The sequence below is a fragment of the Oncorhynchus kisutch genome, linkage group LG30, assembly GCF_002021735.2.
Source record: "Oncorhynchus kisutch isolate 150728-3 linkage group LG30, Okis_V2, whole genome shotgun sequence".
Classification (NCBI taxonomy): domain Eukaryota; kingdom Metazoa; phylum Chordata; class Actinopteri; order Salmoniformes; family Salmonidae; genus Oncorhynchus; species Oncorhynchus kisutch.
The window spans coordinates 49,089,223-49,106,569 of record NC_034203.2 but is presented as its reverse complement, the minus strand read 5'-3'; the positions used below and the strand labels follow the sequence as shown (position 1 = coordinate 49,106,569).

At 41.6% G+C, this 17,347-nt stretch overlaps 1 protein-coding gene across 2 annotated transcripts in view; it reads left to right on the top strand.

The window, feature by feature from the left end:
- The window catches only part of LOC109880601 (V-type proton ATPase subunit H), a 76,973-nt gene that overhangs the window by 19,678 nt on the left and 39,948 nt on the right, over positions 1–17,347 (top strand). Inside the window, exons 6-7 of one of the 2 annotated variants that reach the window (XM_031810439.1) lie at positions 4,279–4,383; positions 17,044–17,100. In XM_031810439.1, the coding sequence (XP_031666299.1) occupies positions 4,279–4,383; positions 17,044–17,100 (162 nt within the window). The remainder of the gene's footprint in view (positions 1–4,278; positions 4,384–17,043; positions 17,101–17,347) is intronic. The other variant, XM_031810441.1, reaches the window with a different exon arrangement.

Sequence of the window (17,347 nt, the reverse complement as noted above, 5' to 3'; positions counted from 1 at the left end):
ATGACCACATCAGTGAATCAACCCACTCAGGTGACGCACCCCTTCCAGGGACGGCATGAGAGAGCCCCAGTAAGCCAGTGACTCAGCCCCTGTAATAGGGTTAGAGGCAGAGAATCCCAGTGGAAAGAGGGGAACCGGCCAGGCAGAGACAGCAAGGGCGGTTCGTTGCTCCAGAGCCTTTCCGTTCACCTTCCCACTCCTGGGCCAGACTACACTCAATCATATGACCCACTGAAGAGATGAGTCTTCAGTAAAGATGGTTGAGACCGAGTTTGCGTCTCTGACATGGCTAGGCAGACCGTTCCATAAAAATGGAGCTCTATAGGAGAAAGCCCTGCCTCCAGCTGTTTGCTTAGAAATTCTAGGGACAATTAGGAGGCCTGCGTCTTGTGACCGTAGCGTACGTCCCTGGTTCTATTCCAGGCTGTTTCACATTTGACCGTGATTGAGAGTCCCATAGGGCAGCGCGCAATTGGCCCAGCGTTGGCTGGGGTAGATCGTCATTGTAAATAACAATTTGTTCTAAACCGACTTGCCTAGTCAAGTCAAATAAAATAAAGGGAAATTACACAGGTGCACCTTGTGCTGGGGACAATAAAAAGCCACTCTAAATTGTGCGGTTTGTCCCACAACACAACGCCACAGTTTTGAGGGAGCGTGCAATTGGCATGCTGACTGCAGGAATGTCTACCAGAGCTGTTGCCAGATAATGTAATAATTTCTCTACCGTAATGGGAATGTAATTCTGCTTTGAAAGTTGATAAAGTAGGTAACCCCACTTTTGAGAAAATGGCCCTTGAATGTTTTTGTACACCTACTGGAGAGCTCTTCTTTGTCTACACCTATTCAGCATCATTCACACCCTCTTAAGCCGTAGCCCCATCTGTCTCTTTAAGGATTCACATGTGAAGCCATGTGCTATACAGAGTGAGTAGTGTAGTAATCAACCATAGATGTCAATACTGAAAGCGGTGAAAGTAGTAGCCTGCCTATATCCTAACCTGACTTTGGTGCAGGTCCTGCTGTTCACATGACTCTCTCTGGTAAACACATACAATATCAAATCAATGTTTATTTGTCACATGCACAGGATACAGAAGTTGTAAATGTTACAGTGGAACGGTTACTTGCATATTTGCATAGTAGCAATATCACAAATAGAAAGTGTCCAGATAAATATATTGTACAAATATTTTATTATTATTAGATTATGCTTATCCAAACACATTCTACATTTCTGGGTCATGTGATAGAGAGGCTATAACCTCCCCCAGCCACATCTAACTAAGTGGATGGGTCACTATTGTCTAGACATGTACATAAAATACAAGATGGCCGTAGTAACCTCCAGACACACCTGGCTAACTTGAGCAGTCATGTAATCATGTGGCGAAGTGGATTCTTTTTTTGTTTAGATATGTAGCTAGCTAGCTAAACAGGGAACCATTATCCCAACCCATACACAAGCAAAACAAACGGATTCTCACAGCCAGTCACCATGCATGAAATGCTGTATTATGAATCTGCAGGGAGCTAAAGCTAACCAACTAGGTTCAATGTTAGCTAGCTTGCTAACTTTAGACTTTAACTAGCAATGCAAATGGATTTCTGAGATACCAATAATACTACTACACAGATCATACACGCATCACGTTCGCTAGCTAGCGAACAGTAGGCTTGAATTTACAATGAAAACGACTTTGACAAAATCAGAAACAAATAATATCTGTTAATGTAATAAGACTTTTACTCATATACATGGATGAACTCTTCACGCCAGACTGGAACCCCTTTAACTAAGACGTCCTGTGTCTTTTCCGTTTTGTTTGTCTTGTTTGGCTCGTTGTGTCAAGTCGCTCCGGTTCACGTTGACTGTGTGCAGAAAGTAGTCCATCACAACTTTTCCCCACTGATCTCCGGTTCATTCTGACTGTGTGCAGAAAGTAGTCCATCACAACTTTTCCCCACTGATCTCCGCTTCACTCTGACTGTGTGCAGAAAGTATAGGGTCTGCTAAATTCAGTGCATCAATGTTGTTGAGAACAGTAGCAAAACGTTTGCAGATCTCCATGGCTAATGTTATATATGTCAAAAAAGCTGCAGTAGCAAGGATTTTGTACACATACTGAGCAGCTCATCTTGAAGACCAAAGCGTACTACATGGCAGACCGATCCGAAACTCGTCTCAGCATGTCCAGCCCATCCATTATCTCAGCCAATCATGGCTAGTGAGAAGGTTCCTCACTTTTTCCTAGGCTAAGCCAACTAGGCTCGTAATTAAAATATTTTATTCGTATTTACAGATGGCATACAATTCTGATATTAAGGCACATGTTCCAGAAGGCATTTCTGCCCAAAACTCAAAATGAAACGTCCCTTTTTCAGGACCCTGTCTTTCAAAGACAATTCGTAAAATCCAAATAACTTCACAGATCTTCATTGTAAAGGGTTTAAACACTGTTTCCCATGCTTGTTCAATGAACCATAAACAATTAATGAACATGCACCTGTGGAACGGTCGTTAAGACACTAACAGCTTACAGACGGTAGGCAATTAAGGTCACAGTTATGAAAACTTAGAACACTATAGAGACCTTTCTACTGACCCTTTCTAAGGACTGCGGATGTGGCCAAGGCAATCAATTGCAATGTTCGTACTGTGAGACGCCTAAGACAGCGCTACAGGGAGACAGGACGGTCATCCTGGTCATCCTCGCAGTGGCAGACCATGTGTAACAACACCTGCACAGGATCGGTACATCCGAACATCACACCTGCTGGACAGGTACACGATGGCAGCAACTGCCTGAGTTACACCAGGAATGCACAATCCATCCATCAGTGATCAGACTGTCCGCAATAGGCTGAGAGAGGCTGGACCGAGGGCTTGTAGGCCTGTTGTAGGGCAGATCCTCTCCAGACACCCCCAGCAACAATGTCGCCTATGGGCTCAAACCCACCATCGCTGGACCAGACAGGACTGGCAAAAAGTGCTCTTCACTGACAAGTCACGGCTTTGTCTCACCCGGGGTGTTCTCGTCGAAGGAATGAGCGTTACACCGAGGCCTGTACTCTGGAGCTGGATCGAGGTGGAGGGTCCGTCATGGTCTGGGGCGGTGTGTCACAGCATCATTGGACTGAGCTTGTTGTCATTGCAGGCAATCTCAACGCTGTGCGTTACAGGGAATACATCCTCCCTCATGTGGTACCCTTCCTGCAGGCTCATCCTGACATGACCCTCCAGCATGACAATGCCACAAGCCACACTGCTGATTCTGTGTGTGTGATTTCATGCAAGACGGGAATGTCAGTGTTCTGCCATGGCCTCCGAATAGCCTGGATCTCAATCCCATTGAGCATGTCTGTGACCTGTTAGATCGGAGGTTGAGGGCTAGGGCCATTCTCCCCAGAAATGTCCGGGAACTTGCAGGTGCCTTGGTGGAAGAGTGGGGTAACATCTCACCGCAAGAACTGGCAACTCTGGTGTAGTCCATGAGGAAGAGATGCACTGCAGTACTTAATGCAGCTGGTGGCCACACCAGATACTGATTGTTACCTCTGATGTTGACCCCCCCCTTTTGTTCAGGGACACATTATTCCATTTCTGTTAGTCACATGTCTGTGGAACTTGTTCAGGTTATGTCTCAGTTTTTGAATCTTATGTTCATACAAATATTTCTACATGTTAAGTTTGCTGTAAATAAACGCAGTTGACAGTGAGAGGACGTTTCTTTTTTTGCTGAGTTCATATTTTTATTTGCAGCAATCAATTCAGGAGTATTTTGTTGCTTTTGGTGAATGTGTTCTAATGATCTAAAGTCACACTGTTGCTATTGCCTGTAATAAAATAAATTAACTAGTCCTTTCAAAGTGAATGATTTGAGGCCTGTGTGGCAAATGGCTTATTTGCATATAGGCCTACTGTAGCTCTGATTGGCTATGGCGTACCGGTCTGCGTAGACAGATGGTTTTATTTACTGAACTGTCTATTAGTTGTCCAAATGCACAGCCGCTTTCCCACTCTATATCGCTATACAATTTTCACAAATGCCTTACTCTACATCATTCCCAAACATTCTATGAATTTATGAAAACGTGAAAATGATCATATCTAAGTGCTTGTTTGTCAGATTTTTTTTTAAGTTCACATTTTCTTCCTGGAGGTATATGAAATGTTTTTTAATATTTCATGTTGCTAAAACTGTCAGCTCCACTTTAATATTGATCAGGCTCAGGCTTGGCTTTAGGGTCTGACTTGCAGTCTCTCCTCTCTCCCAGGCGGCCAGGATCATCGCTAAGTTAGCAGCCTGGGGTCGTGACCTGATGGAGGGAAGTGACCTCAACTACTACTTCAACTGGATCAAGACCCAGCTCAGCTCCCAGGTATATAACCCTTCAACCCTCTGAACTAAAACCACATGTATATCAGCCCCAGCTCAGCTCCCAGGTATCTAACCCTCTGAACTAAAACCACATGTATATCAGCCCCATCTCAGCTCCCAGGTATTTAACCCCTCAACCCTCTGAACTAAAACCACATGTATATCAGCCCCATCTCAGCTCCCAGGTATTTAACCACTCAAAACCCTTTGAACTTAAACACACAAGCAGGTATCGAACCTACAGATACAGGTTTGATACCCGTGCAGGTTTTAATTTAGAATCCTCCAATCCTCTATATGGAATTATTGGCGGAGAGTCATGTCATATTTTCCGATATACTGTAGGCCTACCAATAGTGTCTTAGACAGCTGCACCACTGAGGAGGCCCCATCCACAAAGTATCAAAATACAGAGACGTGTGGGTAAAGGTATATTGTCCTGCTAATAGTCCATAATGGGCTATTATAATACTGTATATGGTGTCCAGGTCAGGGTAACCAAAAAATGTATTTATTAAAGACTATCAGAATGTTGGTACTTATTTATTTTGATCCAAAGCCATGAATGAGTGAGTCACTCAGCTTTATGTAGGTGCCAGCTATATGACTGCCATCAACTTGATAATATATAACTTCATTGCTCCAGACAACATCTTATTTACATTATTTTATTGTAACCACAATTTCAAAAATAATTTCTATCTACCTTTCCAATTGTTTTTATAGTTTGTGATTCATTTGATTAATATTATGTTGTTTCTATTCCAAGAAAAACGAAAAACCCTCTGGGTTTCCATTAGGATGGAATGGAAAATATGGCACTGTACAACATGATGGTCAGGAGTACAGTACTGGGCTATTTAGCTAAAGAATCCCTTGTCATGCGGGAGCCCGGGGGTTCAATTCCCCGACAGGGAGGAAGGAGTAGGCTGTCCTTCTAAATAAGAATTTGTTCTTAACTGACTTGCCTAGATAAATAAAGGTCACACTAAGGGCATAACATTTCTACACCCTAATTGTATAATTGTTGTCTAACCAATACCCAAAAGGAGATTCAGTCAAAATAAAAAATCTCATTGATTTATCATGACCAGTCCCCATGCTTATCTCAGAGCAGCGCAAAACATTGCTAAAATAGTTGACGTGACTCTCCGCCAATAATTAGGTATAGAGGATTGGAGGATATTTCTGTATTTGTATTTTTTTATCATTATTTTATTAACGAAAGCATAAAGAAGCCATTATTAGTTACATTGTTTTAGTTTGAACATGTGGACTGGCACTAAGAACAGAACAGTGGCAATATTTCCCTAGTCAGTGCCATTATTAGTGCAATGACCCTTAAAGTGTTGCTAGGTGCTACCAAGTGGGGCTGGGTGGGAGTCCACCCACCCTCCCCCTTCCTCCTCCTCCCTTCCTCATGGGCTAGGTCGGTCTTCTGTGCTTGGCTCTGTGGCCCATCCTGTGCCCCCTGCCCTCAGGCCTTGAACCTTGCACGCTTTCAGAGGATACAGCTGGAGAACTGCAAGGCAATCCCATTGTGCGTCACTCTGGAGCCATGACCAATATATATTGTCCTGCTAATAACAAGGTTAATAATACAGTGCCTTGCGAAAGTATTCGGCCCCCTTGAACTTTGCGACCTTTTGCCACATTTCAGGCTTCAAACATAAAGATATAAAACTGTATTTTTTTGTGAAGAATCAACAACAAGTGGTACACAATCATGAAGTTGAACAACATTAATTGGATATTTCAAACTTTTTTAACAAAGCAAAAACTGAAATTGGGCGTGCAAAATTATTCAGCCCCCTTAAACAGCCACCACTAACATTGAGTGGCTGCTGCCAACACACTGACACTGACTCAACTCCAGCTACTTTAATAATGGGAATTGATGGGAAATGATGTAAAATATATCACTAGCCACTTTAAACAATGCTACCTAATATAATGTTACATACCCTACATTATTCATCTCATATGCATACGTATATACTGTACTCTATATCATCTACTGCATCCTTATGTAATACATGTATCACTAGCCACTTTAACTATGCCACTTTGTTTACATACTCATCTCATATGTATATACTGTACTCGATACCATCTACTGTATCTTGCCTATGCTGCTCTGTACCATCACTCATTCATATATCTTTATGTACATATTCTTTATCCCCTTACACTGTGTATAAGACAGTAGTTTTGAAATTGTTAGTTAGATTACTTGTTGGTTATTACTGCATTGTCGGAACTAGAAGCACAAGCATTTCGCTACACTCGCATTAACATCTGCTAACCATGTGTATGTGACAAATAACATTTGATTTGATTTAAGTTAATACTTTGTAGCGCCACCTTTTGCTGCGATTACAGCTGTAAGTCGCTTGGGGTATGTCTCTATGAGTTTTGCACATCGAGAGACATTTTTTCCCATTCCTCCTTGCAAAACAGCTCGAGCTCAGTGAGGTTGGATGGAGAGCATTTGTGAACAGCAGTTTTCAGTGCTTTCCACAGATTCTCGATTGGATTCAGGTCTGGACTTTGACTTGGCCATTCTAACACCTGGATATGTTTATTTTTGAACCATTCCATTGTAGATTTTGCTTTATGTTTTGGATCATTGTCTTGTTGGAAAACAAATCTCCGTCCCAGTCTCAGGTCTTTTGCAGACTCCATCAAGTTTTCTTCCAGAATGGTCCTGTATTTGGCTCCATCCATCTTCCCATCAATTTTAACCATCTTCCCTGTCCCTGCTGAAGAAAAGCAGGCCCAAACCATGATGCTGCCACCACCATGTTTGACTGTGGGGATGGTGTGTTCAGGGTGATGAGCTGTGTTGCCTTTACGCCAAACATAACGTTTTGCATTGTTGCCCAGGTGGCTTGTGGCAAACTTTAAACGACACTTTTTATGTATATTTTTAAGAAATGGCTTTCTTCTTGCCACTGTTCCATAAAGGCCAGATTTGTGCAATATACGACTGATTGTTGTCCTATGGACAGAGTCTCCCACCTCAGCTGTAGATCTCTGCAGTTCATCCAGAGTGATCATGGGCCTCTTGGCTGCATCTCTGATCAGTCTTCTCCTTGTATGAGCTGAAAGTTTAGAGGGACGGCCAGGTCTTGGTAGATTTGCAGTGGTCTGATACTCCTTCCATTTCAATATTATCGCTTGCACAGTGCTCCTTGGGATGTTTAAAGCTTGGGAAATCTTTTTGTTTCCAAATCCGGCTTTAAACTTCTTCACAACAGTATCTCGGACCTGCCTGGTGTGTTCCTTGTTCTTCTTCTCTGCGCTTTTAACGGACCTCTGAGACTATCACAGTGCAGGTGCATTTATACGGAGACTTGATTACACACAGGTGGATTGTATTTATCATCATTAGTCATTTAGGTCAACATTGGATCATTCAGAGATCCTCACTGAACTTCTGGAGAGAGTTTGCTGCACTGAAAGTAAAGGGGCTGAATAATTTTGCACGCCCAATTTTTTCCATTTTTGATTTACAAAAAAAGTTTGAAATGTCCAATAAATGTCGTTCCACTTCATGATTGTGTCCCACTTGTTGTTGATTCTTAACAAAAAAATACAGTTTTATATCTTTATGTTTGAAGCCTGAAATGTGGCAAAAGGTCGCAAAGTTCAAGGGGGCCGAATACTTTCGCAAGGCACTGTATATCTGTGAGAATATCCAACAGGCTTTTATATCATTCTAAATTAATAATTGCTTTGTTTACAATATATCAATATTTAGCAGATTCTATTTTACATAATGTAAAATGAGCGTATAAAAGTTGAGGCCGGCACAGGTATTGAACCAGCATCTGTAGCAACACAGCTTGCACTGCCATGCAGTCTCTTAGACCGCTGCGCCACTCAGGTGCTGTACAACGTGACCGGTCGGGAGTGGACTACAGTACTACAGTAAATCAAAAATAATCCTAACGAAATAAAATAATAAAACCTTAGTGTAACAACAGTTTTAGTAAGTAATACTGAATTTGTGCACAATTATCAGTTTCTATTTAGGTTTGGGTCACACATTCATTGTCATAGACACATTAGGACCCAAAAGCATAATCAGTTGTCTAACTCCCTCTTGCAATGGTCTGGAGCAATGAAGTGGTGACGCAGGGTACCGTACTAAACCACCAATGACCTCTAAGTACCGCAGCATAATCACAAAACCTTTAGTGGAGCAACCACTGTATCTAGATGTTTTCAGTCTGTATTCACTGGTTATCTAGATAGAGAGGACAAATACTGACAGAAAAATCTGTCTGAGTAAACATTACAGCTCGGGAACAAGGACTCCAACCTACTTTGTAACCTTCTCTAGCATTAATTGTGACACACTGTCCAGGGCCCGGTTTCCTAAAAGCATCTGAAAGGCTAAGTTAATTGTTAGAACCTTCGTAGGAGCATCGTTAAATCTCCGAGCTATGTCTTTTACCACACCCTTTTATCCAAAGTGACTTAGTCATGCTTGCATACACTTTTTATGTGTGGCTGGTCCAGGGAATCGAACCCACTATCCTGGTGTTGCAAGCGCCATGCTCTACCAACTGAGCTACTGAGCACCACACTTGAAAACGCTTGTAATTTAACGCCTGCCTCGGTTAGTTCTGGTCGATACAGCATGGTGAAGGCTGCCTACCACGAGATTAGTTCTGGTTGATTACAGCATGATGAAGGCTGCCTACCACGAGGTTAGTTCTGGTCGATCACAGCATGGTGAAGGCTGTCTACCACGAGGTTAGTTCTGGTCGATCACAGCATGGTGAAGGCTGTCTACCACGAGGTTAGTTCTGGTCGATCACAGCATGGTGAAGGCTGTCTACCACGAGGTTAGTTCTGGTCGATCACAGCATGGTGAAGGCTGTCTACCACAAGGTTAGTTCTTGTCGATACAGCATGGTGAAGACTGCCTACCACGAGGTTAGTTCTGGTTGATTACAGCATGATGAAGGCTGCCTACCATGAGATTTGTTCTGGTTGATTACAGCATGGTGAAGGTTGTCTACCACAAGTACATATTTGTAAACAACAGCTGGTGCACGAAATCTAAGGAAGAAGAAGAATTTGCTCGCCTGAGGTAGAGTATCTTGTGATAAATTGCAGACCACACACTACTTGCCTAGAGAGTTTTCAGCTATACTTTTTGTGGCTGTTTATTTACCACCACAGACAGATGCTGGCACTAAGACCGCACTCAGTCAGCTGTGTAAGGAAATAAGCAAACAGGAACCACTCACCCAGCGACGACGCTCCTAGTGGCCGGAGACTTAAATGCAGGGAAACTTAAATCAGTTCTACGTCATTTCCATCAACATGTTAAATGTGCAACCAGAGGGAAATAATTTTAGATCACCTGTACTCCACACACAGAGACGTGTACAAAGCTCTCCCTCGCCCTCCATTTGGTAAATCCGACCACAATTCTATCCTCCTGATTCCTGCTTACAAGCAAAAATTAAAGCAGGAAGCACCAGTGACTTGGTCTATAAAAAAGTGGTCAGATGAAGCAGATGCTCAACTACAGTACTGTTTTGCTATCACAGACTGGAACATGTTCCGGGATTCTTCCGATGACATTGAGGAATACACCACATGAGTCACTGGCTTTATCAATAAGTGCATCGAGGACGTCGTCCCCACAGTGACTATACGTACATACCAGAAGCCATGGATTACAGGCAACATTTGCACTGAGCTAAAGGGTAGAGCTGCCGCTTTCAAGGTGCGGGACTCGAACCCGGAAGCTTATAAGAAATCCTGCTATCCTCCTCTTATCATTGTGGTAGGAGACTTTAACACAGTGTTAAGTACCTCAGTGGACTGTAAAGGTAATCACTCTCCAAACTATCATCACTGTGCCCTTAAGGAAATTACAAATATTATGGACACATTAAAAATTGTGGATATTTTGAGACTAAAAAAACGCGACCTAGTGAGATATACATGGAGGAGACTTACTTGTCTCTTTCTCTCTTGCATCAAAGGTTAAAAAACGTTTTAATAGGAGACGGAATGCGATCGGATCATCATCTAATTGGCATTCAAATGACTCTTATAGATTTTCCACGTGGACGGGGATATTGGAAATGTAATCAAAGTTTACTGGAGGACAACTTTGTTAAAAATAAGACAAAATCATTTATAACATAATTTTACAGTATAATATAGGTTCAGAAAATCCCCTTATTGTTTGGGATACCTTTAAATGTTCCTTCAGAGGTCATTCAATTCAATATTCATCAATAATAAAAAAGCAGTTTCTGGCTAAAGAGACAAGACTAACAAGGGAAATCCATGAACTAATAGTACAGGTAGATAGCAATAAAAACGATACTACAGAGATACAAATAAGTTGGAGGAAAAACAAAAAGAAGTTGAGGAACTTATTCAAGAGCACTCTAATGTAATCTATTACAAAATTAAATCAAACTGGATGGAATATGGAGAAAAATGCACACAATTCTTCCTGAATCCCCAATACAGGAACACTAACAAAAAGTAATTTGCAGAAACTCGTTACTGAAGACCGTCATCTATGATTCTCCAAATGATATTTTAAAAGAGGAAGCTAAATATTTTAGGTAGATGTTCTCTTTTCTGTCTCATCCTTTCCCACTGAATGAAGATTACGGTAAGGAATTCTTTCCAAATAATGGAAAATTAACAAATGTACAGAAAGATCAGTGCGAAGGCCAAATTACAGAGGAAGAACCTTTTGAGGCTATTAAATCCTTTCAGTCTGGAAAAACCCCCCCAGGGCTTGATGGCATACCGGTAGAGGTATATCAAGTATTTTTTTGATATACTAAACGCTCCATTGTTAGATTGTTTTAACTACTCCTATAGAAATGGTAGTCTGTCAGGTACTCAGCAGGAAGATCTGATTCTTCTATTATTAAACAAGACCCAGATTGCAAACATAAAGACTCAGTCTATCTAAAAAACTGGAGGCCCCTTACACTTCACTGTTGTGATGCAAAAATACTAGCAAAATGCATAGCACTCAGAATTAAAAGGGTTTTAGCAGGTATTGTTCATCCTGATCAGACAGGTTTTTTACATGGGCGATACATTGGAGATAATATACGACAACTACTAGAAATAATAGAACATCATGAAACATATAAGAAGCCAGGAATGGTATTTATAGCGGATTTTGAAAAGGCTTTTTTATCAAGTAAGACTGGATTTTATTTATAAATGCCTGGATTTTTTCAATTTCGGTAACTCTCTTATAAAATGGGTAAAAATAATGTATAGCAACCCCAGGTGTAAAATAGTAAATAACGGCTACTTCTCAGAGAGCTTTGAATTGTCAAGAGGAGTTAAACAAGGGTGTCGACTTTCACCATATCTATTCCAATAACAACAGGATTAGAAATCCAAGGCTTAAAAACAAAGGTGTCCATGTATGCCGATGACTCAAGTCCGCAAGCTAGATCCCTGCAATGTCTCATTAAAGATCTAGATAACTTTTCTGTACACTCTGGACTAAAACCTAATATTATGTATTGGATCCTTAAAAAATACAACTTTTACATTACCTTGCAGCTTAACAATAAATTGGGCTGATGGTGAAGTAGACATACTCGGTATTCATATCACAAAAGATACAAATAAGCTCTCCACAATGAATTTCAATAGAAAACTTGTAAAAATAGACAAGATCCTGCAACCTTGGAGAGGTAAATACCTGACTATTTATGGAAAAATTGCCCTGATTAACTCCTTAGTCATATCTCAGTTTACTCACTTACTTATGGCACTGCCTACTCCTGATGATTCATTTTTCATGAGAAAAAAATATTTAACTTTATCTGGGACGCTAAACCAGACAAAATAAAACATGTCTATCTATATAATGAATATGAACTGGGTGGGTTGAGATGATTAAATAGAAAAGCACTAACCCTCTCTAAAAGCTTCACTCATTCAAAAGTTTTATTTCAACCCTAAATGGTTCTCAAGTAGGTTAATAAGAAAAGCTCATCCATTGTTTAAAAATGGCCTTTTTGCAGATTGCCATGTCTCATGTTGAATGAATTGAAAATGATACTTTTTTCAAAGTAGAGCTGGCTACAATTTCAATTTCATCCCCCTGAAAAGATAGAACAAATATTACAACGAATATTATGGCTGAACTCAAATGTGCTGGTTGATAAAATACCTGTATTTATGGGAAAGATGTTTGAAAAGGGCATATTGTTCATAAATGATATTGTAAATTGTAATGGTAGAGTTATGTCCTTCATGGAGTTATCAGAATTGTACGGGAAGGTCTGCTCAATCCAAGAGTACAACCAATTGATTACAGCATTACCCCAAAACTGGAGGAGGCGGGTGGCAGCGGGAGGAGGTAGGGAACTGGTCTTTCTGCCCAATATAAAGGCAATTGCTCGGCCTCCGACCGTAAGGCACTACATAGGGTAATTTGTACGGCCCATTACATCACAGGGGTAAGCTGCCTGCCATCCAGGACATCTACACCAGGCGGTGTCAGAGGAAGGCCCTAAAAATTGTCAATGACCCCAGCCACCCCAGTCTTAGACTGTTCTCTCTACTACCACATGGCAAGCGGTACCGGAGTGCCAAGTCTAGGACAAAAAGACTTCTCGACAGTTTTTACCCCCAAGCCATAAGACTCCTGAACGGGTAATCAAATGGCTACCCGGACTATTTGCATTGTGTTCCCCCCAACCCCTCTTTTACGCTGCTGCTACTCTCTGTTTATCATATATGCATAGTCGCTTTAACCATGTCTACATCTACATACAGTGGGGCAAAAAAGTATTTAGTCAGCCACCAATTGTGCAAGTTCTCCCACTTAAAAAGATGAGAGAGGCCTGTAATTTTCATCATAGATACACTTCAACTATGACAGACAAAATGAGAAAGAAAATCCAGAAAATCACATTGTAGGATTTTTTATGAATTTATTTGCAAATTATGGTGGAAAATAAGTATTTGGTCACCTACAAACAAGCGGGATTTCTGGCTCTCACAGACCTGTAACTTCCTCTTTAAGAGGCTCCTCTGTCCTCCACTCGTTACCTGTATTAACTTGCTACTGTTATTTTTCACTGTCTTTTTACTGTTGTTTTATTTCTTTACTTACATATTGTTCACCTAATACCTTTTTTGCACTATTGGTTAGAGCCTGTAAGTAAGCATAAGTTCTACACCTGTTGTATTCGGGGCACGTGACAAATAAACTTTGATTTGATTTAAAGTTTTAACCATGTTTTCAAACTATACAGTGTTTGTTTAGAATTATTATGGTTTCAAACAAAGGAATAAAACAAGCTCATGACAAGCGCATCTACAAGATATATTATTCAAGGATCAATGGTTAAATATAATTCATTTATGTCTAAAACTGGGTGTAACAATTGCAGATTGCCCCTTTTAATGACATTTGATTGATTTTGGCAGAAGGCAGAGTATGGCATTAGTCATGTAAACACCTTGCTCTGCATGTCTGGTGGTTTTGGCAGAAGGCAGAGTATGGCATTAGTCATGTAAACACCTTACTCTGTGTGTCTGGTGGTTTTGGCAGAAGGCAGAGTATGGCATTAGTCATGTAAACACCTTACTCTGTGTGTCTGGTGGTTTTGGCAGAAGGCAGAGTATGGCATTAGTCATGTAAACACCTTACTCTGCATGTCTGGTGGTTTTGGCAGAAGGCAGAGTATGGCATTAGTCATGTAAACACCTTACTCTGCATGTCTGGTGGTTTTGGCAGAAGGCAGAGTATGGCATTAGTCATGTAAACACCTTACTCTGTGTGTCTGGTGGTTTTGGCAGAAGGCAGAGTATGGCATTATTCATGTAAACACCTTACTCTGTGTGTCTGGTGGTTTTGACAGAAGGCAGAGTATGGCAGTAGTCATGTAAACACCTTACTCTGTGTGTCTGGTGGTTTTGGCAGAAGGCAGAGTATGGCATTAGTCATGTAAACACCTTACTCTGTGTGTCTGGTGGTTTTGGCAGAAGGCAGAGTATGGCATTAGTCATGTAAACACCTTACTCTGTGTGTCTGGTGGTTTTGGCAGAAGGCAGAGTATGGCATTAGTCATGTAAACACCTTACTCTGTGTGTCTGGTGGTTTTGGCAGAAGGCAGAGTATGGCATTAGTCATGTAAACACCTTACTCTGTGTGTCTGGTGGTTTTGACAGAAGGCAGAGTATGGCATTAGTCATGTAAACACCTTACTCTGTGTGTCTGGTGGTTTTGGCAGAAGGCAGAGTATGGCATTAGTCATGTAAACACCTTACTCTGTGTGTCTGGTGGTTTTGACAGAAGGCAGAGTATGGCATTAGTCATGTAAACACCTTACTCTGTGTGTCTGGTGGTTTTGACAGAAGGCAGAGTATGGCATTAGTCATGTAAACACCTTACTCTGTGTGTCTGGTGGTTTTGGCAGAAGGCAGAGTATGGCATTAGTCATGTAAACACCTTACTCTGTGTGTCTGGTGGTTTTGACAGAAGGCAGAGTATGGCATTAGTCATGTAAACACCTTACTCTGTGTGTCTGGTGGTTTTGGCAGAAGGCAGAGTATGGCATTAGTCATGTAAACACCTTACTCTGTGTGTCTGGTGGTTTTGACAGAAGGCAGAGTATGGCATTAGTCATGTAAACACCTTACTCTGTGTGTCTGGTGGTTTTGACAGAAGGCAGAGTATGGCATTAGTCATGTAAACACCTTACTCTGTGTGTCTGGTGGTTTTGGCAGAAGGCAGAGTATGGCATTAGTCATGTAAACACCTTACTCTGTGTGTCTGGTGGTTTTGACAGAAGGCAGAGTATGGCATTAGTCATGTAAACACCTTACTCTGTGTGTCTGGTGGTTTTGGCAGAAGGCAGAGTATGGCATTAGTCATGTAAACACCTTACTCTGTGTGTCTGGTGGTTTTGGCAGAAGGCAGAGTATGGCATTAGTCATGTAAACACCTTACTCTGTGTGTCTGGTGGTTTTGGCAGAAGGCAGAGTATGGCATTAGTCATGTAAACACCTTACTCTGTGTGTCTGGTGGTTTTGGCAGAAGGCAGAGTATGGCATTAGTCATGTAAACACCTTACTCTGTGTGTCTGGTGGTTTTGGCAGAAGGCAGAGTATGGCATTAGTCATGTAAACACCTTACTCTGTGTGTCTGGTGGTTTTGACAGAAGGCAGAGTATGGCATTAGTCATGTAAACACCTTACTCTGTGTGTCTGGTGGTTTTGACAGAAGGCAGAGTATGGCATTAGTCATGTAAACACCTTACTCTGTGTGTCTGGTGGTTTTGGCAGAAGGCAGAGTATGGCATTAGTCATGTAAACACCTTACTCTGTGTGTCTGGTGGTTTTGGCAGAAGGCAGAGTATGGCATTAGTCATGTAAACACCTTACTCTGTGTGTCTGGTGGTTTTGGCAGAAGGCAGAGTATGGCATTAGTCATGTAAACACCTTACTCTGTGTGTCTGGTGGTTTTGGCAGAAGGCAGAGTATGGCATTAGTCATGTAAACACCTTACTCTGTGTGTCTGGTGGTTTTGGCAGAAGGCAGAGTATGGCATTAGTCATGTAAACACCTTACTCTGTGTGTCTGGTGGTTTTGGCAGAAGGCAGAGTATGGCATTAGTCATGTAAACACCTTACTCTGTGTGTCTGGTGGTTTTGACAGAAGGCAGAGTATGGCATTAGTCATGTAAACACCTTACTCTGTGTGTCTGGTGGTTTTGACAGAAGGCAGAGTATGGCATTAGTCATGTAAACACCTTACTCTGTGTGTCTGGTGGTTTTGACAGAAGGCAGAGTATGGCATTAGTCATGTAAACACCTTACTCTGTGTATCTGGTGGTTTTGACAGAAGGCAGAGTATGGCATTAGTCATGTAAACACCTTACTCTGTGTGTCTGGTGGTTTTGGCAGAAGGCAGAGTATGGCATTAGTCATGTAAACACCTTACTCTGTGTGTCTGGTGGTTTTGGCAGAAGGCAGAGTATGGCATTAGTCATGTAAACACCTTACTCTGTGTATCTTAATAGGCGTAAGGTCATCATCAAAGTAAGCATCCGCTGATTAAAACATCTGGTTTTTCTGAACAATCTTTAGAATGATTAGGACATGTAAACAGCTCAATCCGTCGTTCCTGTGGTGTATTTGATCTTGTGCTGCACTGGGTAGCGCAAGCTTCCTTCTTGTGCACGAGTGAAATTATTTAGCAAAAACTGAAAGTATGTAATTTATAAATTGTTTTCACATACGAACTTTGTGTCTGAACTCAGAATGACATGGTCACTGTGGTAGAGCCTTAATTTTTATTACTGATGTTCTGCATTTATCAAAGTCCCATCAGGTAGCCTCATTTCAAATGTGTCCATGTAAACAGGATTATCAGGGAAAGCAAGTAAACACTTTAAATGAACTATTATAACCTGACTAGCCACAATAATCATGTAACCATTCTGAGAGCTGTTTTTACAGTGTTTTTCCCCCTCATGAAGAGAAGTATGGTGCTTCTTAGAGCTACTCCAATACAGGAAGAGATGTTTTAGGAGGTTTCTGCTTTTGGCCACAGCAAGAGTTGTTGAAGCTTTTTCTATTTGAAGCAACATTCTACCGTTTCATTCCTTTAATTTGTCCTTCATTAGAAGCTTCATGGTACAGGTCCAGACTCCACAGGACATGGCACTATATCCCCCAGTGACGTGAGTATGACATGATGCATCCTAACACACTCTAATCTACATGGCTGGTCGGCCTGGTACTTCCAAATGGCTGTTTGGTTTGTTGCACCCTAGCTTTCTGTGGGCTGACCGTCACCCTAGCTTTCTGTGGGCTGACCGTCACCCTAGCTTTCTGTGGGCTGACCGTCACCCTAGCTTTCTGTGGGCTGACCGTCACCCTAGCTTTCTGTGGGCTGACAGTCACCCTAGCTTTCTGTGGGCTGACCGT